Raw genomic sequence first — 26,002 nt, forward strand, 5'->3', positions numbered from 1 at the left:
GGAGAAAAGGGGTCAACAAACAGAGAACATGAAAGTGTTTTACTACCAGGAGTTCACAAATCTGGACAGCACACACCACTGAGGATTCCACGTCGTCGGGGAGGGCGGATGGGGTGGTGGACAGGGGCCGAGTCCTTGCACCCACGGTTCCCACAGCTTCACATTGGGAAGGGCCGGGGAGAAGGAACAGACGGGCCCGGGGTGCAGCCCAGCTGTGGGCTCTAGAGAAAGATTGCATAGCTTGTTAAACCTTGTCCTCTTTTTGTTTTTCCATTTGCCCCGGGCAACCCGGGTGCCTGCCCAGCACTTGGACAAGTCAGCACCCCAGCCCTGTTAGGGGTTCCTCCTCCCCCTCCCACTGGGGCCATTTCTGATGGGAGTAGGGAAAGTGGGGGAAGAGAGGGAGGGCCTGGGGAGGGCCCACAGGGGGACTGGGAAGGGCCCTACTCCTCACATCCCCCCTTCCCTGGTTTTTTTTTTTTTTTTTTTTTGCTGAAAGGGCCAAAGAAGTGTTTGTGGGTGTAAACCGCCGAGGCCACAGCTCCACTCCTGGGGAGCTTGGAGGTCACACTCATGCGGGCACCGGGCCGGATGGTCGGCTTCTGGTCACTGTCCTTAGATCCGGATGTGGAAAGTGCTGGAAAGAAGGAAAGAGCAAGAAAGGGTGAGCGGCTCTGGACCGGGTGGGTAAAGGTCCTTGCAGAAAGCCAACTAGGCCCCGCGTCCAACCCTGGACAGTCCCTCCGGGAGGACACAGAGTTCATGAATAATCCACACGGGGGAACGAAGGCCTGGAGGGCCAGCCGTGCCTGCGCGTCCAACCCCACCTGACCAAAGGGCCCCCAGGTCTTATCCTTCCCCCGAGAGTCCAGCCCTGCTGGGGACAGCAGGTTCACCAGGCACACACGGAGGGCAGCTGGGCCTGGAGCCTGACCTGCCTCCTGGGCTGCACGGGGCCTGCAGCGCCACTGCTCTTAGGGGTCTCCCGGCTACAGCCCCCACGAGGCCCACCCCACCCAAGCCAGCCCCTTGGAGCCGCACCTGAGGAAGTCCGGGGCCTTGGCGATCATGTCCTCAAAGTCTGCGAAGCCCAGCTTGCCGTCACCGTCGAGGTCGGCCTCTTCGATGACCTTGTCACACACCAGCACCACCTCGTCCTCGTCCAGCTCCGACTTGGTGAGCCGGGCTAGCGTCAGCTGCAGGTCCTCCTTGCAGATGAAGTTGTCTGTGTTGAAGTCTGCAGGGAGGGGGTGGGGACACTCAGGCCACTCTCCTCCAAGCTGGTCACACCAGACACCTCCCCGTGCACCCTCTGGGGACACTGGATCCTGCTCTTCAGCCAACCGGGACCAAGGGGGGCTCACCCACAAGGCACCTCTGGACACCACGTTCAACAGACCCACATTCACCATCTGCACAAACCCCCAGCACGACAGCAAGCACACACTTAGCCTGAGACACTTGGAATGTCCAAATCTGAGGCTTCCTGGGAACATGAGACCCAGGCCAAATGGCCCTCCTAGCTTTGCCCCACAGTAGACTTCGTGTTCCCTCTAGAGCTAAAGAAACCAAGGCCCAGACAGGCCAAATGACTGAATCAAGGTCAGATGTCTGCTTGGATGGAAAGCTGGGATGCTGACCAGGGCCTGGTTGATGCTAAGACCCACATTTTCTAAACTGCACCACATTGCCTCTGGCCCCTAGCCAGACAAGGAGGCCAGGAGACTCAGAAGGCCCTCAGAGAAAGGCCCCATGCCTGGCTTCAAAGAGCAGGGAACGATTTGATTCTAATCCTTGGCAAAAGGCACTACCGCTGCCCACAGCCCAGCAACACGTCCAGAGGGCCGAGCCACACAGGCTCATAGAGGGAATGGGAACACCCTTCTGACTGCCTTTCAACCCAACTGTCAACTCTTTCTTCGCCCGTGCTGTTTCTTCTACCTGGAGGGCACTTCCCATGTGTCTGTGCAGCAGACTCCATCAAATTTTAGCTCAAACCCCTCCTCCTGGTTGGTTGGGGGCCGGGGCGGGGGTGGGGGTGGTGCTTCCTAGACATAAGGGCTCTTCTTGCCAACTGGCCAAACCCTAGCATCAGTGGTAGTGAGGAAGAGCACAATGTAAGCGCTTCAGGCTCCATCTCATTTAATTTTCACCATGAGCCTTTTCAGTGGGTACAATTAGAACCCCCACAGTACAGATGAAGAAACAGGCTCGGAAAGGACAAATGACTTGAGGTCACATCCCTGCTCAGTGCGGGACCCCGGAGCCCAAGCTCTTGTCTGGGCACTCTCCATGGCGCATCCCCACACTGGCCTATGAAGGGGCCCTGGGGCAGGCACAAGATAGGATACTTCTCTGCCCTCTGGTGGTGCCTCTCTGTAGGGCTAGCCAGACGGGGAACCCTCTGCCCATTCTATATGAGGAAACTAAGGTCAAGGGAGTGGGTGACCCTTGCTAGAGGTCAGGGCCCAGTTTTCCCCCAGCACCAAACCCCAGGTCCCCAGTTGCCTTTCTCCATTCTACACTCCCATCCAGGGAGGTTGGGCAGCCCTGGTTCTCCCTTCACCTGTCCCCATGCCTGCCTGGCTTCCCCTGTGTGCCCTGCACTTCCCCTCTCTGGCAGACGATAGCCTTTCCCAGGAGCAATGTCCTGGGGTCCAGCATTAAGGGGACGATGGGTGGAATCTGAGAGGTTTTTTCCTTGAACCTTGTGGGTGTAGTTTGTGGAGAAAGACAAGGTGGATACCATGCCTCTGCTGTGCAAATACAATGTGGGTGCAGAGATGTATGTAGATGAAAGTTCCCTGAAATAAACAGGACAACTAGAAAATGAAAAAACAGCCCAGTGGACCCCACTGCCTTGGGATCTCCTGGCTGACCAAAGATGCGGGGGACAGGAGGTTTGTCCGTGGCTCCTCTTTTCCAGGACGGGTTCCAACCCCTCCTTGGGCTTCAGAGTTCCCATCTGAGCACTGTCTGAGGGTTTGACACCAGTCCCAGTCCTCTGGAGCAGAAACGAAGGGCTTCATGGGTGTTTGGCGCCCTCTGGTGGCCAGTAGGATAATGGGTCCTGGGCTGGGCTGGGGTGAAATGAGGTCACCCTATCTCTGGCAGCAGTTGCTGGAGTCGGGGTTGGGGGGACCAAGGAGCCTACCTCTCAGCCCAGCCTCACCACCTGCAGAGGGCTCCTCTCCAGAACTCTGGCCTCTGCCAGTCTAGCTCCTCCAATTCACACCTCCAGGGTGCTGAGAGAGCTTTCGAGAACACAGGGCTGCCTGGCCTCACCTGAAGCCCCATAGTAACCCCCAAACTCCTTGGCTGGCTCCTCAAAAGCCCAGCCACAATGACCTCTCCAGACTTACACTGTGCTCATCCCAGCACGGCCGTCTCCCTGTCAGCTCCCCAAGCCCGGTGCCGTGTGCTTCCCTGAGCTCTTCATAGGCTGCTCCCTGTCCCGGGTGTGCCCGCCCGCATTCTCCTGTGAACGAACTCCAGGCCCTGCTGAGAGGTTGCCGCGTGTGAGCTCACTGCATGCTAACTGCCCACTCTCCCTCCTCTGATCTCAGGACCCTACAGGTGTATCTCATGTACAAGTTGTCCCCTCTGGCCACCGCGCTGGACAAGCACTCTTCAAAGTGTTCTTGGTGTCCCCAGTGTCCCCAGGGTGGGAACCAGCAATAACCAGCTGGCCTATGCAATGCCACCGCCACACACAGATTCACAGCCCCTGCTCTAGGCCCAGGTTACCGTAGATCTTGAAGGCGTAGCTGGCCTTGAGATCGCGGGGAGCCGACTCACATAGCACAGAAAACATGTCAACAAAGTCATTGAAGGTGAGGTTCCCCTCACCATCCTCAGAGAAAGCCTCCACGATCCTTTCCTTGAAGGGATTCTCCTGAAGAAAACAACCACAGCAGTCACCATGGGTGCAGGCTCACTGGGAGGATCCTGGAGTCCATCTGTTATACCTCTGTGACCTAACCCCTCTGGGCCTCAGTTTCCCCATCTGTAAAATGGGAATAATAATCACACCTACTTAATTGGGTTGCGAAAGGGTTAAATGAGTTAAAAATAAGGTGTTGGTACAAGGCCCGGCACATCATGAGAAATGCCAGGCTGGATGAGTTACAGGCTGGAATCAAGATAGGCATAAGAAACAAAAACAACCTCAGATATGCAGATGACACGCTAATGACAGAAAGCGAAGAGGAACTAAAGAGCCTCTTGATGAGAGTGAAGGAGGAGAGCGAAAGGCTAAATATTAAAAAAACTAAGATCATGGCATCTGGCCCCAATACTGCATGGCAAATAGAAGGGGGAAAGGTGGAAGTAGTGACAGATTTCCTCTTCTTGGATTTCAAAATCACTGCAGATGGTGACTGCAGGCATGAAATCAGAAGACAACTGCTTCTTGGCAGGAAAGCAATGACAAAGCTAGACAGTGTGTTGAAAAGCAGAGACATTACTCTGCCAACAAAGGTCTGGATAGTCAAGGCTATGGTCTTCCCAGTTGTACGGTTGTGAGAGCTGGACCATAATGAAGGCAGAATGCCAAAGAATTGATGCCTTTGAACTGTGGTGCTGGAGAAGACTCCTGACAGTCCCTTGGAAAGCAAGGAGATAAAAGCAGTCAATCAAGGGAGATCAATCCTGAATATTCACTGGAAGGACTGATGCTGAAGCTCCAGTATTTTGGTTATCTGATGCAAACAGATGACTCTTTAGAAACATCCCTGATGCTGGGAAAGATTGAGGGCAGAAAGAGAAGAGGGTGTCAGAGGATGAGATGGCTGGACAGCATCACCTATGCAATGAACACGAACTTGAGCAAACTCTGGGAGATGGTGAGGGACAGGGAGGCCTGGTGTGCTGCAGTCCATGGCATCACAATGAGTCAGACGTGACTGGGCAACTGAACAACAGCAACAAGGCCTAGCCCTAGTGAGAGCTCTACGAGTGTCACGTTCTGTTATATTGTTCAGATGAGCAGGGTGCCCACTGGAGGCATCGCCTCTTCCAGCAGGAGCAGGGATTAGTCCCATTACCCAGGGAGTACATGGACGCTCCTGCCTTGACATGCAAGAGAAGACGATGTTCCCGAGTCCAAATTCGTACTGCTCACAGCACAAAAGGCCAGTATATCAACTGGCAAGGGCTAGCAACTTTACTCATAAAAGCACCAAACTGCGAAGATGGCAGACTCATGTCCCAGAGAACCACATTGCCTCAGTTAGAATTCAGGCTCCTTCTAAAGGGGGAGGGAGTAAAGTGAAACATTTCCTGGTTCCCATCAGCCTCTGGAGTGAGTGAAGTGAAGTCGCTCAGTCGTGTCCGATTCTTTGCGACCCTGTGGACTGTAGCCTACCAGGCTCCTCCGACCACGGGATTTTCCAAGCAAGAGTACTGGAGTGGGTTGCCATTTCCTTCCCCAGGATCTTCCCGACCCAGGGATCAAATCCAGGTGTCCCGCATTGTAGGCTGACGCTTTACCGTCTGAGCCACTAGGGAAGTCCGGAGGGGGGGGTGTTAATTTCTTCCCCCCTGCAGTCATTCATAGTTGGGCCTGGTCAGGATGTTACCTGTGAGCTAAACAAAGTTATTTTAGCTTAATGCTCACTACCTGGGAGGCAGGGTTCCCAGAGATGGGCCATTATGTATAATTTAAGCTTAGAGGCAACATCCCTTTAGAGATTAATTTGGAAGAGAATATAAAGGTTGTTCCCTACTACTACAGCTCTCAGCTCAGACCAAGATCATGGGAGGCAGAAGTGGGCTCCAGAGGTTGGATAACTGGGCCAGGATCAGAGAATCACTCAGATCCCAGGCCAGCAGTCACCCAACTCCTGTGAATCTTCCTAGGCCAGCCCATAGGGAGGTGAGAAATTATACCAACAACTCCTTCCTCTGATCCCAGCTCACTCAGGGCCCATCTCTCCTGGAGTCCTCTACCGCACCTGGGCCAGCACTGGGCCACTCCACTCTGCGCCCAGTCCAGCAGAGGGGGCTGAGAGACAACCCCATGGTTCCTCCCAAGTGCCTCCTACCCTCGAATGATCCTCGAGCCTGGGCTCAAGCCCTCGCTCTAGGCCAGCCTGGCTGCTTGTCCAGGGCTGAGCCTGTGACTTACTATCCCTCAGGACTGAGGTCACAGCCCGGATACAGGCCCCAAGTGGATACCCTGACCCCAGAGTCACCCATTTGAGACCTGGAGAGGGGCTATTTGCAAAGACCCACAGCAACGTGCTCTAAAAACCAAATGCTTTTTACTATTGAAGTGCACTTTCTGTGTATTATAAGTAAGGAACTCGGGAAATGAAACTCTTAGGTCAAGTATATAAACAGTTTGAGGACCAGCAGCATCAGCCTCATCTGGAAGCTTGTTAGAAAAACAGATCCTTGGGCCCCACCCAGACCTACTGAACCTGAATTGGGATTCTGACAACACCTCGAGGTGATTCCTGGGCACGTTAAAAGTTTGAGAAGGGATGCTATGGATGAGTGTGCTGTGAGAGACTACAGCCACGCAAGGAGGTGGCTGGAAGAAAGTTGCCTTCAAAAGCAGACGCACACAAGGTCTGCCAAGGACAGCAGGTGGGCCGCCTAACAAAGGGGTGAGCAGGTGAGTGCAGGCTAACAGCCTGCAGACCAGGGGGCAGCACTAGTCACATCACTCTGACGCAGTCCCACACACGGGACTCATTTACTCAGAGCGCAGATGAGGAAACTGAGGCACAGTGGGGGGTTCAACTCAGGTCTAGGTGGCTCTGCTGCCCCACCATCCAGAAGGGCACACCTCCCAGCCCCCAGCCTCCTCCCGAGCTCTGCCTGGCAGCAGCGGCCGCTCGTGTACCCGGAGCTCCGGCATCTGGATGATGAGGCTCATGGGCACGTGGACAATGGGGCTCTTCCTGTAGTCCATCGGGACGAGGTTGGGGGCCAGCTCATAGAACCGTGCGTGGAGCCTGCAGGGGAAGCACAGAGAAGGGGCTGGAGGGGACACAGGCCCCGGGGCCCTCAGAGGCCCAGTGCTGCCTGCCTGCACCCTACCTCCCATGCTGGAGATCCACAATGGCCAGGAGCCTGGGGAGACCATCTCCTCTGCCCACAGGGGATGGCATCTGTGAGGAAGGCAAGTTCTGCCCAGACCCGTGCTGATATCTGGATTGGGTCCTGGCGTTCCCACCACCACTGCTGCTGCGGCCACTGGGCACCCCCACCCTCAAGGGCCTGCAGTCCCACCTTATTTTTTCCTCTTTAGACTCTCATAAGAATCTATGTGCCAGGCATGTCACCTCTTTCATTCTCCTACGACCGTGTGGACAGGTGCACTGTGACCACAGTTTATATAGCTCAGCAAACTGAAGCCTGAAGAAGTTAAGGGTGACTGGTCTACCATCACACAACCAGGAAGTCTCAGCGACTACGGCTGGAACCCAGGACCGGAAATCCAGAGCAGAAGCTCTTAACGCCCCCTCCACACACCATTTCCACTGTTCCCCACTCCTGACCTGCTGAAGACCTGGCCCAGGTTGATATCGCCCCCAAGCTAGGCCCCGAGGGTTGCTGGGTCTCTGCAAGAGCTTCCAGAAACCCTCACATCCTGGGAAGCCCCTGAGCCTGGGCCACCCACAGCCTCTCTCCAGCTGGGAGCTGTTGGGATGGAGCCCACTGCCCTGAGCCTGGCCCTCCTCGCTGATGGGTTGGGTCCCCAGCTCCCTCCCATCCTCCCGCCTGGCTGAGGAGTCCCTGGAACACAAGCCCGCCTCCATATTGTGTGGACCCTCAGAGTGCTGCCAGATGGGGGGATAAGTGTCAGGAGCATTGACTGGGGGGCCATGGTAGGTAACCTGCCTAAGGTGAGGCCAGGGTTGCAGGAGCCTGGATTGAAGGGGCCCATACTTCCTGGGGCCCATCTGCCCTGCTACCCTCAAAGCCAGAGCAACCTTGGTCTTCTTCTAAGCAACCTGACCCAGTGACACACTCCTAGGCCCATCCGTAGCAGGCCCTTCAGCATAGCCACCCAGTTCCCCATCAGGTTCCACCCAACTCTTGTTGCCCGGCTGCCCAGCCCTCTCCATCAGAGCAGATAACTGCTTGCCCAGAGCACACATGTGATGTCAGCCACTGTTCAGCAAGTGCTCACTCCGTGCCCAGCTCTGGGCTAATCCTATATGCACCGCTCTACAGTAAGTCCCCAACACACGAACCTTCAAGTTGCGAACTTTCAGAGACACAAACGTCTGTTCCCATGTCCAATCACCTACGTTAGTTCACGAGACTGCTGTATATTGTCACACGTGTGCATCCCCTACAAGTGGTTGTGCGTTTGTGTACTTTACAGCACCGTAGAGAGTACCCGAGTGCAGAATCTGTGTCAGGCTAGGTCTGCAAGAGGATGGACCTCACTAAACTCCTTGCTGTGCGACAACACTCATTCTGATACCAACGAAGGCCTGATAGAAGGCAGGCCCAAAGAAAGGATAGAGACAAAAGGAAGAAACTGAAGAACCAGAGAGATTCATGACACAGGAGCTGGCAAGGGGATTTTCTTTATTTGAGGAGGCACTGCTGGTTGCTGATTCACAGGACCTGATGTAGAACAGCACAGCAAGGTTGCGGCAGCTGTTCAGAACGCAATCCGGTGCTACTGTGTCATGAGAAAAAAAGAGCTACTACTCAGACATCACTGGGTTGTTTTTCAAGAGGGTAGATAGAACTGAATCAGCTACGAACAAAGCATCTGAGCCATCAATGTCAGGGATGAGTGAAGCTGCAGTTTGCCCTCCATCTCCTATTGCTGGTGACCCTTCAGCTCTGCCATCTCCCACCTCCTCTCTCTCCTCCAGTCAGTGACTTCTTACCTGTTCACTCGATGCCAGCCCCTGTATGCCAGCTATTGTACCATGCTACTGTACTTTTCAAGGTGCTGTAAGATTTAAAATGTCTTATTTTCTGTATGTATTATTTGTGTGAAAAGTATTATAAAGTTATTACAGTACAGTACTACATAGCCAATTATTGGCTGGGTATCTTCTTTGCTCTCACTTTTGGCATCGAGGAAAAATCGGCCCTATTTTATACTGTCCCCAAACATGGAACCAGGGCTCTGTATCACCATTTATGTGTCTAGTTTCATATGCTTTCGAGAGGACCATCACATTTCCCACCTGACCTAGGCATTTGGGATGTGTTGTTGGGGTGTTTCTGGGGGTTGGCTTACACCTCCACAATTATGTGGGGTGGCTGCAGCAGGAGTGTGAAGTCAGACTAAGGCTGGAGCCCTGCCTAATCCTCTCATTAGCTGCATGGTCTTGGGCAAGCAGGTTAACTCCATGGAGAACAGACTTCTGAACATGCTACCCTCCTCACGCCTGTGAGGATTAAAGAGGATGGCATTAGTAAAACCACCTTGCCTCAACAGATGGCTATTAGCACACTGCCTGCCATGTCAGGGGCTACCTGGAAAGGAGGGATTTGGGAGGTCTCTGGGTACTGATGGAGTTGAGGAGGTGTCGTCTGGGGTGCGAAGGCCATCTTCTGCCCTGGGACATGGATCTGTTCTGATTCCAAGACTAAAGTGATACTGGATTTTTTTTTTTTTTTTAAGAAAATTCAAGGAGAATTTGTAAAGATGAATCCCTGTGGGAGAAACTTCGAAATTGTCACAGAACTACATTCCTATCACCCATCCTCCCAATAAAGGGCACTATTGAATTCAAGATGTATATATCAGTCCCTCCTAAGTCCCAGGAGTAGAAATGATACCTATGCTTGATATCTATGCTACTTGAACTGGTCCAGAGCATGAGGCAAAAAAGCAAAGGCCTTCCAGTTTAAGAAGTCAATAATGCTGTATGACCCTTACACATACAGATGTAATAATCTTATAAAATAACATTAGTAAATCAGGTCCAAAAGCATTTGAAAGAATAATACATTGGGACCAAGGAGGATCTATTCCAGGAATGCCAGGAAGGATCAATGTTTGGAAATTTGTGACTACAAATTGCATTAGTAGGCAGCAAACAAATATTTCAATCATCTTGATGGCTGCATTTATGATGAGACAACTGTATGGACACAGAAAAATATCTGAAGGGCACATGTTTACACTGATGGTCCCTGTGGGACAGGAGCAAAGTGAGAAGAGGGAGGCCAACTTTCACTTACCACTTCATATACTTGTGAATTGCTTCAATTTTTTAGAGTATTAATACAAAGTATTTTAAGGTACATATTAATTTTCATCAATAAAGAAATTAAAATGCTTGGGACTTCCGTGCTAGTCCAGTAGGTAGGACTCAGTGCTTTTAGTGCCGAGGACCCAGGTTCAATCCCTGGTCAGGGAACCAAGATCCCGCAAGCCACATGGCATAACCAAAATAAAAAACTTTAAAAATCCTTCAGTTCAGTTGCTCAGTCATGTCCAACTCTTTGTGACCCCATGAATCGAGCACGCCAGGCCTCCCTGTCCATCACCAACTCCCGGAGTTCACTCAGACTCATGTCCATCGAGCCAGTGATGCCATCCAGCCATCTCATCCTCTGTTGTCCCCTTCTCCTCCTGCCCCCAATCCCTCCCAGCATCAGAGTCTTTTCCAATGAGTCAACTCTTCACATCAGGTAGCCAAACTACTGGAGTTTCAGCTTTAGCATCATTCCCTCCAAAAGAAATCCCAGGGCTGATCTCCTTTAGAATGGACTGATTGGATCTCCTCGCAGTCCAAGGGACTCTCAAGAGTCTTCTCCAACACCACAGTTCAAAAGCATCAATTCTTCCGGTGCTCAGCTTTCTTCACAGTCCAACTCTCACATCCATACACGACCACTGGAAAAACTATAGCCTTGATTAGACGGACCTTTGTTGGAAAGTAATGTCTCTGCTTTTAAATATGCTATCTAGGTTGGTCATAACTTTTCTTCCAAAGAGTAAGCGTCTTTTAATTTCATGGCTGCAGTCACCATCTGCAGTGATTTTGAAGCCCAAAAAAATAAGGTCTGACACTGTTTCCACTGTTTCCCTATTTCCCATGAACTGATGGGACCAGATGCCATGATGTTCATTTTCTGAATGTTGAGCTTTAAGCCAACTTTTTCACTCTCCTCTTTCACTTTCATCAAGAGGCTTCTTAGTTCCTCTTTACTTTCTGCCATAAGGGTGGTGTCATCTGCATATCTGAGGTTATTGATATTTCTCCCAGCAATCTTGATTCCAGCCTGTGCTTCTTCCAGCCCAGTGTTTCTCATGATGTACTCTGCATAGAAGTTAAATAAGCAGGGTGACAATATACAGCCTTGACGTACTCCTTTTCCTATTTGGAACCAGTCTGTTGTTCCATGTCCAGTTCTAACTGTTGCTTCCTGACCTGCAGATAGGTTTCTCAAGAGGCAGGTCAGGTGCTCTGGTATTCCCATCTCTTGAAGAATTTTCCACAGTTTATTGTGATCCACACAGTCAAAGGCTTTGGCATAATCAATAAAGCAGAAATAGATGTTTTTCTGGAACTCTCTTGCTTTTTCCATGATCCAGCGGATGCTGGCAAATTGATCTCTGGTTCCTCTGCCTTTTCTAAAACCACCTTGAACATCTGGAAGTTCACAGTTCACATATTGCTGAAGCCTGGCTTGGAGAATTTTGAGCATTGCTTTACTAGCGTGTGAGATGAGTGCAATTGTGCGGTAGTTTGAGCATTCTTTGGCATTGGAATGAAAACGGACCTTTTCCAGTCCTGTGGCCACTGCTGAGTTTTCCAAATTTGCTGGCATATTGAGTGCAGCACTTTCACAGCATCATCTTTTAGGATTTGAAACAGCTCAACTGGAATTTCATCACCTCCACTAGCTTTGTTCGTAGTGATGCTTTCTAAGGCCCACTTGACTTCATGTTCCAGGATGTCTGGCTCTAGGTGAGTGATCACACCATCGTGATTATCTGGGTTGTGAAGAGCTCTTTTGTACAGTTCTTCTGTGTATTCTTGCCACCTCTTCTTAATATCTTCTGCTTCTGTTAGGTCCATACCATTTCTGTGCTTTTTCGAGCCCATCTTTGCATGAAATGTTCCCTTGGTATCTCTCATTTTCTTGAAGAGATCTCTAGTCTTTCCCATTCTGTTGTTTTCCTCTATTTCTTTGCACTGATCACTGAGGAAGGCTTTCTTATCTCTTCTTGCTATTCTTTGGAACTCTGCATTCAGATACTTATATCTTTCCTTTTCTCCTTGGCTTTTCGCTTCTCTTCTTTTCACAGCTATTTGTAAGGCCTCCTCAGACAGCCATTTTGCTTTTTTGCATTTCTTTTCCATGGGGATGGTCTTGATCCCTGTCTCCTGTACAGTGTCATGAACCTCTGTCCATAGTTCATCAGGCACTCTATCTATCAGATCTAGGCCCTTAAATCTATTTCTCACTTGCACCGTATAATCATAAGGGATTTGATTTAGGTCATACCTGAATGGTCTAGTGGTTTTCCCTGCTTTCTTCAATTTAAGTCTGAATTTGGCAATAAGGAGTTCATGATCTGAGCCACAGTCAGCTCCTGGTCTTGTTTTTGTTGACTGTATAGAGCTTCTCCATCTTTGGCTGCAAAGAATATAATCAGTCTGATTTTGGTGTTGACCATCTGGTGACGTCCATGTGTAGAGTCTTCTCCTGTGTTGTTGGAAGAGGGTGTTTGCTATGACCAGTGCGTTCTCTTGGCAAATCTCTGTTAGCCTTTGCCCTGCTTCATTCCGTACTCCAAGGCCAAATATGCCTGTTACTCCAGGTGTTTCTTGACTTCCTACTTTTGCATTCCAGTCCCCTATAATGAAAAGGACATCTCTTTTGGGTGTTAGTTCTAAAAGGTCTTGTAGGTCTTCATAGAACCGTTCAACTTTAGCTTCTTCAGCGTTACTGGTTGGGGCATAGACTTGGATAACTGTGATATTGAATGGTTTGCCTTGGAGACGAACAGAGATCATCTGTTGTTTTGAGACTGCATCCAAGTACTGCATTTCGGACTCTTTTGTTGACCATGATGGCTACTCCGCTTCTTCTAAGGGATTCCTGCCCACAGTAGTAGATATAATGGTCATCTGAGTTAAATTCACCCATTCCAGTCCATTTTAGTTCGCTGATTCCTAGAATGTCGATGTTCGCTCTTGCCATCTCCTGTTTGACCTCTTCCAATTTGCCTTGATTCACGGACCTGACATTCCAGGTTCCTATGCAATATTGCTCTTTACAGCATCCTTCATCAAACATAAACAAAAGGATACTCTATCTCAAATCAACACCCAACATTAAACTTAAATGACAAAGTAAACATTCCCATATAAGTTGGGTTCCTAACCATCACCACTTGGGCCTCCCTGCTGGCTCAGCAGTAAAGAATCTACCTGCAATGCAGGAGACACAGGTTCAATTTGGGTCAGGAAGACCTCCCGGAGAAGGAAACGGCAACCTACTCCAGTACTCTTGCCTGGGAAATCCATCACAGTAGCCTGGTGGGCTACAATCCATGGGGTAGTGAAAGAGTCAGATGTGACTTAGCAACTAAACAACAACACCATCATCATCATTATATAACATTTCCCCCCTGCGTGCCAGTCAATGTAATTAGTCAGGAAAATAAAATAGTGTGCTTAAACTTTAGAGAGGAGGCAAATTATTATTTGCTGGAAAACCAAGAATAGCCAGTTTAAAAATGATTTGAATGAGAAAGAGCTCAATAGCTCTTCTATGCAATAGGTTTTCTATCAGTATTCACCTATTCAAAAGTACTATATAAAAAAGATCTGATTCACAATACAACCACCCAAAAAACTCAAAATAACTACACATAAAATAATATGAAGTGTGTACAAGGAAAACCATGGAACTTTACCAAAGGATGTAAAATAGTTAAGGAGTTAGATAACTTTACTGATTAGAAAGACTTATTACTATAAGGATGTCCAGCTTCTCTTCATTTTCTTCTTCATTTTATAAAATGAACATTTTCTTCTTCATTTTATAAAATGAACATTTTCTTCTTTATTTTATAAATGAACACAGTCTTAATTGAAATATGCAAGATATTTGAGAACTCGTCAGCCTGATTCAAAAGTCTGTTAAGAAGAATAAACGTAGGAGAGTTGTGGGGAGACCATGAAAAAAGAGTAATTGGGCAGATGTTTGCCCCATTGGATGTGAAAACTGTTTAAAGCTACAATAAATAAAACCGTATGGAACAGACACTGGTGTAGAAGAGGCAACCCAAATACAGTATAAATGAGATTAGTCCACGACAAACAGCATTTGAAATTAGTGAGGAGAAGATGAATTCTTCTGGAAGTCACAGATAGGTTGGTGGTGCACACTCATGACTAGCTTTCAGGTAAAATAATAGTTTAAAATTTAGTTGATAACACTTACAAATTAAACTTACATGACAAACCTTGATTCCCTGATCACACTGAGGCTTGATTTCCCCAAGGTCACAATCAGTTGGGGCTTAGGAAGAGCTTTTCTGCAGATCCTGGTCCCAAAACATTCCCAGCAGGGTACACAGGTTCATTTCGTTGCAGGGTATGTTGGCCCTGGCAGGCAGCAAAGTTTGAGACCCTTGGAATATTCAATGGATGATTTGGGGACAGAAGACAGGAAAGGTGTAACAGCCAGTGTGACTGAGGAAGCAGGGAAACGGGGACTCAGGCGTGGCTGCTAAAGACCAGCTAGAAATAAAAATCAAAAGCCTGAAAAATGTCCACATCTTTTGATCCAGAAATCTGTGAGAAATGTACCCTAAGGAAATAATCCCAGCGGTGTGGGTTACATGTCAAGGTGTCCCAAGAACGTTCCCTACAGTGCTAATCGTAACAGTGAAACTTTGCAAACCTGTATGTCCAACTAAATGAACTGAAGAGGTGGTGAGATCAATTTTTAAATCTTATCTATCGTCACAAGTCGCCTAAAAGGAAAAGAAATTTAAAGCAGATTACAGAACAACCTGATCAAAATTTCCAATAAACACATACAAAGGAGACTACTTGCACAGTATGTACCTAAAGGTCAAATATATCAAAACGTTAATAGTTGTTGTTTCTGGGTGGCAGGACTGCTGATAATCTTTTGTTCTCTCTTGCCTGCTTTATTTTCTAATTTTCTACCGTCATCATATAGCACAGGAGAAATAAAAATTAAAAGTAATTAAAATACATTATGCAGAGTTTCTAAATGGTTGAGAAAATAAAACAGAAGATAAAGTAACCCATAGGCAAGCACCCCAGGTGCCAGCTGGGTCTCTGTGCTCAGGAGCACAGGTTAACTGGAGGCTGGGGGAACTACCTACGGCGAAGAAGGTGGCTGAAGGTGGGGCTGCCCAGTCAGGCTTAGCATCGGGGTGGAAGAGCTATGCCCTGGGGAGCAACTGGATCCACCCTGGAGTGGGGGTGGGGTTGTGTTATGTGAGTAAGGAGGAGTGGGGGAGGGGAGAATTCCCTGATGGGTATCTGAGACTCGGTATCACTGACCCAAGGCTGCCAGAGAGCTTGGTCCCAAGCTGCAAAGAAGAACCTGCCGCTCATGTTTCCTCCTCGCCATCTGGTCACTACTCAGGGTGCAGCTCACCCAGAAACCCATCCAGGTGGGGGTGGGGATACAGCGCTGGAAGGCCCCTGAAGCCCTGGCATCAGGACCCCTGTGATCTGGTCCCCACTGTGTGGCACCCGCTGTGTCTCAGTTGTCACCTCTGTGGCATGGGGATGAGAGTGCCCCAGCCCTGTTTTTCCACGGGCCCCAGTGGCTGGGAGGGCAGGGTGACAGCGTCGTTCAACATAACACAGGCTGCTTGGAGGGCCCTGGGCCCGGGGCCTGGCTCTGCCGCTGGCCTGGCTTGGTGTTGCTGGCCAGGGCCTTGCTCTGCGCCCTCTCTGGGTTCGGGCCCTCGGTCGTCCCGCCTGGACCTGAGATGTGAACAGTGTGGAGAGGACGCGCCTGGCAGGGGTGGTCAGTCACACCGGCTTTTGCTGGGGCTCAGAGAGAAGGCTGGAGAAAAGCCAGGGGGCTGAAATTGGAATTGAGCCATCGTGGCCACGCCTGGACAAGTAATCCCTCACACTGCCCGGCCTTACCGCCCTTCCTGAGGGTGGACCAATGGGCGACAAAACTCCAAGCAGTCTGTGTTATGCTGAACAACGCTGTCGCCCTGCCCTCCCAGCCACTGGGGCCCATGGAAAAACAGGGCTGGGGGCACTCTCATCCCCACGTCGCAGAGGTGGCAATTGAGACACAGCAGGTGCCACACAGTGGGGACCAGATCACAGGGGTCCTGCTCCCAGGGCTTCACCCCTCCTCCACCCCACTCAACCAAACTTTGCAGAAAAAGCACCAGGTCTGGTCCCTGACGAGTGCTAACACAGAAGTGAGTCCGGAAGGAACCAGAGACAGAGCAGGCAGCGGGGGACTCAGCGAGGGTGTCCAGCTACCAGAAAGGGTCCTTTCCCCACATTGCGGATCCCAGGCCTGGGATGAACTACAGAAGCTGGTACAGAAGGATGTAGAGCTGGGTGGGCCAGGGCTGTAGGGAGCCAGGAAACCCCCTACCCCTGCTCAGACCACCTACCTGCCTGGGACTGATCATCTGCCCAGAGATCAGGGTCCCCCCACAAAAGCCTATCAGGCTGAACCCAATTCCTGGCCTGGCCTGTGAACCACCCTCCTCCCCCGGGCAATGCTGCTACTCTCAGTGAGACCGCTGGGGATGGGGAAGGTAGAAGCAGGTCTGTGCCCTTGCCTCCACTGCTCCTAGCCTGGAATGTTCTCCCCTTGGCCAACCCTACCTATCCTTCATCCACACATTCTTCAAGTGCTTCCTGGTGCCGTGCCCAATGCCAGGCGCGAGGAGCCTGTATCCTGAATGACTTCAAGTCCAGGGGGAAATGGGACCAGAGCCATGAGCCCACAGAGCCCCCTAAGAGGCGTGCAAAAGCATTTGGGGGAAGGTAGCTGGGAGCTCACAGAGCAGATGACTCTGGAGTGGGTCTTGAAGGATGTGCAGGAACACAGCGGGGCAGCCTGTGCAAAGGTCTAGGGACAAGCTTTTGTTGCCCGAACAAAAATGGTGGTGGGCCTCACAGGACAAGCAACCTGGGCCTGGCATCTACAGAGGTGGGGGGTGAGGATGGTGGGAGCTCCCTGCAATAGAGGATTGATGTGGTGAGGCTTAAATGAGGATCTCTGCCAAGAACTGTCATAGGTAAGAGGTGTCACTGGAAGGGCTGGGGTGACCTCTGTGTTGTGACAGTTCTGAGGACCATCTGTCCAGATGGGAACCCCAACCCACACATCATTCAAGCTACAGACAAAATTCTGTTATCAAAAAACATACTCTGGCATTCCTCCTCTCAGCCATGCTATGAGGAGAGGTATCATTACCCCCATTTTATAAAAGAATCAGAGGCTCAGCAAGGCTGCATGCTGGTTTGAGGCCAGAGCTGGGAAGTGGAGCCCAGGTTTCTGCTGATGCCAAGGGCTGCGGGCTTTGCCCCTGACCCTGTCTCTCCAAGGTGGTAGGAGTGGGTGTCCCTACCTGCCCAGGGGACAAGCTGGAAAAGCAGCCTGGGCAAAGGAAGGAACAAGGGACACTGTCTGGGCAGAATGGTCACGGCAACGACAGACCACATCTCCCCTGGGTGGTGTAACAGGATCGAGCCCTAGCCTGCCCATAGACCTCCAGGGAAAGCGGTCCTGAGACCATGCTGGCTTTTAGTGCCACCTAACAGTCCAGGCAGGGGGGCTGGTATGGCCTCTGGGACCAAGTTTCCTGGCATTCTATGAGTCCCGCCCTCCATCTGGTCCTGGAGCTCTGAGGCTGCCAACAACCTTCATCTCTCCTGTCCAGGCCCACCCCACCCCCAAAGAAAGGGACTGTCCTGGAAAGAGACTCTCAGTGGACAGCTCAAGGGCAGTGAGGGCATCCTGCCATGCCCCTGACTTCTGGACCTCCCAGGAATGGCAGGACATCAGAGCCTGAGCATGGGGGCTCTTAGGGATCCCTGTCTAATGACAGGGACCTCCTAGTCGGATAGGTTTCAGGGGGGCAGTGAAATAGCGAGCAGCCTGGAGTCAGAGGCCAGGTCTTCAGTCCCTGGCTGGGCGACTTTAGCCAAGCTGCTCAGCCCCATCTGTAAAGTGAGGATAAAAGGATTCTCCTGTTACAAGGGCACAGCGAGGATTAAATGAAAATGTTTCTGAAACTGCCCACCATGGAGCCTGGCACGCACTCGGTAGACGTTCCATTCCTGGCAGGAGGATATGGGCCAGTTCCTGAGTTCATACAGCAGCCCACATTAGGCTGCTGATGGAGGCGGAAAAGCTTATCCCCAGCTCGGGCAGACCCTGCACACCCCTCTCCCCGCAACCCCCTACCTCCAGGGTGGCCGGCCCCACCCCTGCCCCCAGGGGGGTGAACAAGAGCCGCACTTACTTGAGGATGTCCTTCTTATTGAAGAAGGTGCAGTCCTGTGGAAGGAAAACACACATACAGTCGGCTGTAGGGGCCCCGGGCTCCTTCCTTCCTCGCTCAGAGCCGCACAGGCACAGCCACCAGCCCTGCTGCCCTGGCCCATTGAGGGGAGCAGTCTAGTGGGGCCACGAACCGCCTCCTGAAGCTTCTGACCTGAGCCAGGGAGCTGAGTGTCCAGTGCTGCGGGGCTGGGAGGCACACATGGGGGGAGGGCATTTTGGGGGCGCCGATGGAGGGTTCCAAGGTGGAATGCCATTGATTTGAGGGGTTGGGGGATACCCTGCGGGAGAGAGGAGTGGCTGGGAGACACTCAGGAGACAAAACAGGAGTGAGGACAGACAGCTGTCACACAGCCCAGCTGCAGGGGCAACATCCACGCGGCAGCCCCTGAGGATGGTGTCTCGAGGAGCAGTGGGTGGTGTGTGTCCTGAGTGGCCGCAGGCAGCAGACCCCTGCTCAGAGGCTGAGAGTTCCAGGCACACAGACTGGGGAAGCCCCAGCATCTAACTGCATCTGTAGCCACAGGAACAGATGAGGCTAGAGAAGGCAGTGGAGAGGTTGGCGTGTGGGGGAGGAGGATGGCGGGCAGGGAGGAGCTGGCAGCATCTGGATGGAGGCTGGGTTGGAGGCTTCCCCAAGTAGGCATGGAGTCCCCCAGGTAGGCATGACTCAGGGTGGGGGCAGGACTCGGTCCAGAGGTCACCCAGATTTTAAACTCTTCTTGAGGGTCCTGCCTTTGTCTGGATAACCTGACCCTGACAGTCATGCCTCTGTCCACAGCTCAGCCTGCCTGGTGATGACGGCTACTATGCCAGGCCTGGTGGGAGGTATGGAGGGGAAAAGGACCCAGCACTTCGTAAAATACCCAGCCATGAAGGGCTTTTGTGCTTATCCCCTGCCGTCTGGCTCCTCTGCCTTGGCCTGTTGTTGGAACATAAGGGAGCCCAGAGCAGGCAGGGCCTCCTGGGTAAGCGGACTACAGCTGGCTCTGACAAGGGGCTAACGGCCACAGCCCAGGAGTGCAGACAGCTGGGCTTGCACTGGGTGGGACCTGGAGCCCCGGGCCCTGGGGCAACTATACAGCACGTTGAGAAGAACCCGAGGAAGCAGGCCCACAGGAGGCACCTCCAGGGTTTCCAGTGGGCGCCTGAAGGCGAGCCAAAAAGGGAGGCTTGGTGGTGATTTCCAGGCCCCACTAGTCTGTCCTGAGCTGTTTGCTGTTCTGCGGGTGTTACACTAAGGACCCTCATGCTGCCTGGCCCTTCTGAGAAACACAGGAGCTTCTGCTGGGGAGGTAAGGCTTTGCTTTCAGTGATGGCTCCCCTGTAGCATCTAGAAGAGGCCCAGGCTGGGGAAGCAGTGTCCTCTCCGCACCCCACGTGGGCAGAGAATTCCCTGGCCCACAGGCCTAAGACTCAGACAGGATGGAAACCACGTGGGCTGACATTTCAGGAGACCCCAGAAACCTGAAGCAGGCAGCAAAGGCCGCCCAGCTGGGTCTTCCAAGTACAGACTTCTCTCAGCCCCACGGCTGCTTCTTCGGCCTGACGCTGCCCAGCGAGAAGGGTCAGGGTGCTTCCAATCAGCACAGTAGGGATGTCAGGGATGAATGTGGAAGAGGCCGGGTTCTGCTCTCTCTTCCCCTGCCTATCCTCTTCCTCTCCCCTCCCCTCTCTTTTCTCCTCTCTCCAATCCCCTGGGTTGGAAAGGAAGTATCTGGGTCTTGATGTGAGTTTTATTGGCAACAGATAGGAAAGCTTCTCACATGACCCTAGTCCCTTACTGCAACTACTTCCCTCTGTCCACATCAATGGTCCTCAAGATGTGGTTCCTGGACCAGCAACATCACCATCACCTGGGGACTTAGTGGAAATTTAGATTCTTGGGCTTCTCTCCAGACCTACAATCAGCAACTTTGGGAGGGTGGGGCCCAGAAATCTGCATTTAGAAAAGTTTCTTCTCATGATGCTGATGCTTGCTAAAGTGTGAGGGCCTCTGCTCTAGAGCAGAATCATTTGGGGACTGCTTAACTCCCTGCATCCTCTCCCATCATCACCAACAGACCCCAGATCAATTATGACAGACTCCCTGACGGTGGATCCAGGCACCAGCAGTTTGCAAAGTCATCAGGTGACTGCAACGTGCACCTGGGAACCATACCACAACCAGTCCGTGATTATCACAGGCTGGTCAGTAGGCACTCTGAATATCTAGTTTTGTTTCGTTCTCATCACTAGCATACATGGGGCGGGGAGCGAGGCATTACCTTCCCATTTTGTAGATGGGAAAACCGAGGTTCAGCAAAGTTGAAGAGCTTGCCCTAAGTCGCACACACACACCAAGGGCTGGGCTGGAACTCAGGCATATGTGCTTCTTGACCACTGACTGCTGACAGGAAACAGAGCCGCAGGCCACCCAGGCCAGTCCCACACCCACCACTCCATCTCCTGCTTCCGCTGTGTATTCCCATATGATACACGGTGCGTGCGCAATACAGACTGGGGGGATGAATGACCAGACTTTTCCACATAAACCTTCCTTCCACAGCAGTTACATTAGCAATTCACTGGCTGGGGAATATCTCACTGAAGGCATCGGCCCTGCCTCATCTAACCTTTCTCCTCATTCTGAACATTTAGACACAGCCATTTCTAGGTTTTTAACATTACCAATAAAGCTGCCCTGAACCTGCTCACTGAGTGATGTTTTGCTCTTTCGTCTGTTGACTTATTTCCCTGGAACACATCCCAGGGAGGCAGCTCACGGAGGAGGAACCCAGCAGGTGCCTTAAAAGCTTCTCAGGGCTCTGAGCAGTCTGGCAGTGGAAAAGGGTTAATAGTCAGATTTAACTTCTCATCTTGCTTTGGATCCTTAGGCAAATCAGTCTCCTTTTGGAACCTCAGTGTCTGCATCTGTAAAATGGGATACTGCCTCTCTGAAAGGGGCAGTGAGAGAAGCAAATAAGCTAAATTGCAGAATACAGGCCACAGTTTATGGGGCTTCCCTCCCCACTTTGGACACTCCATCCCGTGACCCATGTCCCAAAGGCATCCCTTCAGAGTCCGCAGCTCTGTGTCTGCTCTCATCCTGAAGACAAAACAAAAACCCTGCCCACCTCCATCTGCTCAGCTACGCAGGGAGTCAGTGCCACAGGTCTACAGGAACTCTTCCTTATACTCCATTGAGAACAAATGTCACTTCTTGGCCCCTGGCCTTCCACAGGGATAGGTCTTCAGGGAAGAGTTCCACCTCAGGTTAGGGTCACAAAGGGTAGGAGTGAGGGATGAAGGGGCCTAATTCAGGCGAGGTGGGCCCTCAGGACTCGCAGCAGAAGATAGGGCAGGCTGGGCTTTCATAGTAGAAGTGCAAATGGTACAGCAGTTAAGGCTGGAGTTCCTCCTCCAAGCCTCTATTCATGCTGCTCTCCCAATCTGGACTGCCTTCTCCACCGTGTCCAGCTTACCCAAATCCTTTCCATGTTCCAAAGCTCAACTCAGGAGAACTTTGCCCAGGTAGCCTCCCTGCTGGTCTACCTGTGCCAGTGGTCCCAAGCCAAGCCACAGCCAGTCCCAGCTGGAGTGGGCTCTCCAAAGGGCTCGGCCAATGCAAGCCTGGGCACTGCCCAGCCGACCACCACACAGCTCAGCTGATCCCCACAAGAACTCTTGACACAAGCACAGCAGAGCTAGTATCATTCCCGTTTGGGAGCTGCAGACACCGAGACCCAGAAGAGGACAGTGGCTTACTACAGTGTACAGAACTATAGCCCCTCCATGACTTCAAGCCAGGACTTCAGAATCGCTGGAGTTCCTTCCCTTCCTTGGAGCTATGCTTTAACAAGTATTCATCCAAACATCCTCATTCAAAGTTCTCCACTGCCTTTTCTGTACCTGAGCGGGGGACACACAGGAAATGGGATGGAGAGTAAACACTGATGACTGGGTATAAACCATTCTGTGGCCACAAGAAGGACTGGGATGAAGGCATCAGGGAGCCTGTCTCAGAACGGTGAGGCCTGGCATGGACAGAAAGATGGGTCAGACTGGGGTGCTGAAGAAGTGAGGGGAGGGCACCAGGAGAACAAGGCCAGAGGTGAAGCCATGCTTGGCTAGAAGCCCTTCGGTGTGCCTGGAACTTGGGGTGCTAGGGGAGGGGTGAAGAATGACTCTGGAGGCTGGCTGACCCCAGACTAGGCCGGGGTGAGCTCTGCTCTGCACTCTGCTTAGGCTATTATCCCAAGACACTGCGGAATTCCAGGGGGAAGAGAGGGTCACGCCCATGTTTTAGAAAGATCCAGCACATCCTTGACCCTGCACTTCTGCTCCAGGCATGCACAACCGAGAGATGGACAGCTCCCTAGGGCCTCCCACAGCAGTAGAGGGTTGGATAATATGTGTACAGCGCAACTCTAGGCCCAAGAATTCTTTTTTAAAGGAAAACTTGCTTTACAATGGGGATGCATGCTGTGTCTGCTGAAAGAAAATGAGAAGGAGGGAAGGGAATGGAATGAGAACCTGAGGGATTGTGGTAGCAGCGTGTGGATGGAAATTACATCCTGAAACTGAGAGGCCTGGCCCCTTTCCGGCTGTGGAGATGGAGGAGGGGGTCCCCAGGTGAGCCCCCAAAGAGGCTTGAGTCACAGGACTTGTTCTTGACTGAAAACATGGGCCATAGCAGAGCAGTGTCAGACTAGCTGGAGGAGCAGTGGAGGGTCCTGGGGAAGGCAGTGGGCCCTTGGCAGTTTGAGGGGTCGGTGGGAGGGGGTTGGATCTGGAAGGCAGAGAGGTGGTCTAGGGAGACACCTGAACTTTGGGGATGAGGACTGGGGAAGAGGGCAGGAAACGCTGGGGATCTGTTGGGGGAGGGGTGGCTGTTACTCGGGGTCACCCCCAGCGGCCCTGGCTGGCCCTGGCCGGCTGGAGAGTCTCAGAGAGGGAGATGTGGGGCTCTCTGGTTTCACAGCTCTCACTTTTCCCACCAAGCTCAGCCTCTGGCAAAGGATCAGAACCCAGCACTGGGCCTGACTCTGAAGGGAAACTCAACGCCAGGCTGAACTGAGTGGGAATCCAGGTTCCCTACCCTCATGAGGGGACTCTCTTGAGCGTGGCTACCTGCTTGCTTGGCCCCACCTGCAGGTCTTTACCCAAGCGGTCTTCTCGGTCTAGAAGGCCTCTTCCGGGACCCTGATGACCAAAATGCCACTGATCTTTCAAGGGTCTGTGCAACTGCTGTCTTATTTCCAGACCTACCATTCAAAGCAAAGCTCCCCTTCCCTCCAGGTCTCCCATTGACCCCTAGAGCCCTCCCCTAGAGCACACTCACAGCCTGCCTCTCTGGAGGTAACAGTCTGTTTCTGCAGCCAGCGAGGGCCTTGAAGACAAAGAGTACACACAGCCCCCAGCCTCAACAAAAGGATTGAGCCTTGAATTCACAAGTCAAATTCTTGTGTGAACTTTCACTCACAGGGTACTGAATGGCTCCTCAGCCTTTGTTTACTCTCCTGTAAAACAGGGCTAATAATCCTGCTCTCGGTGATGATCAAATGACTTGATGCATAGAGAGCATTCATTATAGCGTTGGGCACAGGGAAGGCACTCCACCGATGTGGCGCCCCCCACTCCTTCTCAGGGCCTCACGTGGAACTGAGAAAGTACTGTTATTGACAACCAGCGCTTCCAGGAGCAAAAGGGGTGCCCACATCAGAGGACCCATACTTCAGGCTTGATTCTGAAATGTTCACAAAGGCAAGGGGCGGCCATGGAGACCCTACGGGTGTTCATCTCCCCCAGTCATGCTTCACATAGGCCACAATACTGTCTAGGCCTCTCTGCCTGGCAGAGCCTGGAAAGAAGCATCAGAGTTGGGCCTGGGAGGATAAGCGAGATCACCTGAAGCCTGAGGAGCAGCATCCCAGAGAATGTGCAAAAAGGAGCAGGAAAGAGCCCAGTGTGTCAAGGGAAGGAGGATAGCTCTGCGGTGGCTGCAGTGCGCAGGGCAGGAAAAGAGCCTCAGCAGGCTGGCCAGGGCTCTGGGCAAGTCAGGAGTTTGGGCTCCATCCTGCAACCACAGAAAAGTTTGCACATGGGTGGGAGGGCACTGGGATATGATCTGGGCAGCTCCCTAACTCTGGAAGCAGAGGGACCTAGGAGGGGTGGTTGCTGGGGCCTAAGGGAGCTCGGAGAGGTGACCATATAAGGCTGGCACCTGGCTTGACTTCTTGTGCCAGTTACTTTCATGCGGGGGGCAGAGGGAAAGATCCCAGTGGGTAACAAGACATCCCCAACCCAGAATCGTATTTGGGGACTGACGCGCTTCACTTCCAACCCAGCTCATTTTTGCTGTACAGACTCACTCTCCTCGGCGGCTTCCCGGGTTTTGAGGGCTGGGAGAGTCCTCCCTCCAGCTTAAGTTTAAGGATTCCATCTCAGCGCCAATGTGGGCTCTGGGATGAGTGGTCGGGAAGGGGTTTGGGTCCAGACTGGGGCCAAAAGCAAGAAGTTTGAATGAGAGAGAGAAAAGGGGAGCAGAAAGACACGCCTGCGAGAATCTTCTAACTGGAAAGCTCTCATTCCTCGGGTGGGGAAACTGAGGCTTGGAGAAGTCACCGGCCCAAGGTCACGCGTCGAGCTGAAGGCAGAAGCAAGGTTTGAACCTGGTGAACCGGCTTTCGGGAGGCCTCTGCAAGCGACGGGAAAAAGAAGGGAGGGAGACGAAGGGCGCCGCTTCGGGATCCGGGGGCGGCCAGACTCACCTGGTAGTTGTCCAGCTGCTCTTCCGTGAAGATGGTCTGCTTGTTCCCCATGGTGGCCGCGGCGCCGTCGCTTGCCCGCCCGGGCTCCGCCTCCCATCCGCGGCCGCCGGAGCCCCGCGCCCGCGGCCCTCGCCAGCCCCGCGGCGGGCAGCTTCCGACGGCCGCCGGACCCACCGCCCCGCCCCGCCCGCGCCGCGCCGCGCCGCGCCCCGCAGCCCACCGAAGGGGGCGGGGCGGGGGCCTGGGAGGCGGGGAAGCGGACCCGGAGCGCTGCGACTCCGCCCCGCGGCCTGGAGAGGGCGGGCGCCCGGCTCCCGGCTGCCGCGCGCCCCGGGCCCGCCAGGGGGCGGCCTGGTCTCGGGAGGTGCTGCCCGGCCTGTCTGGCGCCCGCGCCCGAGGCGGCTGGGCGGACCCGGGAACTTCCGGCCGCCGGGAGTCCAAGGGGCGCGGGGCTGAGGGTGCCAGGCCCGGACCGATCCATCTGAGGGGTGCAGTGGGGGCAAGTAGGTGATCTTGGCGCCCCTGCAGCTGGGGCGCAGGGCGTTAGCGCGGAGCAGGGGGAGAGCCGAGGACTGTGAGTGCGTGGATGCAGCCAGGGCCCGGTTCTGCCAGCATCTCACAGCCTGACCTTGGGCCCAGCCCCTCCGCGGAAAAGGAGGGAGTCTCTCGAGATGACCTTTAAGGTCTCTCCTGGCCTGATCTGGCCTTTGACCACGGCCTGGACAGAGTATCTCAGGCCTTCTGGGTCCCTTAGGGAGGAGGACGGG

At 52.6% G+C, this 26,002-nt stretch overlaps 1 protein-coding gene across 3 annotated transcripts; it reads right to left on the reverse strand.

Annotated features, from left to right (window-relative positions):
• Window positions 1-24: 24 nt before the first annotated feature.
• Window positions 25-25,391, reverse strand: CIB2 (calcium and integrin binding family member 2). Of its 3 annotated transcripts, XM_042235178.2 has the most exons (7): window positions 25,236-25,391; window positions 18,446-18,480; window positions 14,857-14,929; window positions 6,851-6,962; window positions 3,748-3,895; window positions 1,042-1,237; window positions 25-637 (listed from the first exon to the last, which is right to left on the reverse strand). In XM_042235178.2, exons 4-7 carry the CDS (start codon window positions 6,917-6,919, stop codon window positions 616-618), a joined length of 435 nt encoding a protein of 144 aa, XP_042091112.1. In that variant the 5' UTR covers window positions 6,920-6,962; window positions 14,857-14,929; window positions 18,446-18,480; window positions 25,236-25,391; the 3' UTR covers window positions 25-615. The 3 variants fall into 3 exon arrangements, with proteins under 3 accessions (XP_042091112.1, XP_027812949.1, XP_042091111.1); XM_027957148.3 differs by lacking the exon at window positions 14,857-14,929; XM_042235177.2 differs by lacking the exons at window positions 14,857-14,929; window positions 18,446-18,480.
• Between the last annotated feature and the right edge of the window lie 611 nt (window positions 25,392-26,002).

Source organism: Ovis aries, chromosome 18, assembly GCF_016772045.2.
Source record: "Ovis aries strain OAR_USU_Benz2616 breed Rambouillet chromosome 18, ARS-UI_Ramb_v3.0, whole genome shotgun sequence".
Lineage (NCBI taxonomy): Eukaryota > Metazoa > Chordata > Mammalia > Artiodactyla > Bovidae > Ovis > Ovis aries.

Bases quoted from the DNA above. Each gene is read 5' to 3' on its own strand.
- CIB2 (XM_027957148.3), bottom strand. From the start codon at position 25,286: ATGGGGAACAAGCAGACCATCTTCACGGAAGAGCAGCTGGACAACTAC. The intron at 6,963-18,445 runs GTAAGTGCGGCT...CTTCCCCTGCAG, and splicing joins AATAAGAAGGACATCCTCAA to GCTCCACGCACGGTTCTATG. The intron at 638-1,041 runs GTGCGGCTCCAA...CCTTCTTTCCAG, and splicing joins AAGGCCCCGGACTTCCTCAG to CACTTTCCACATCCGGATCT.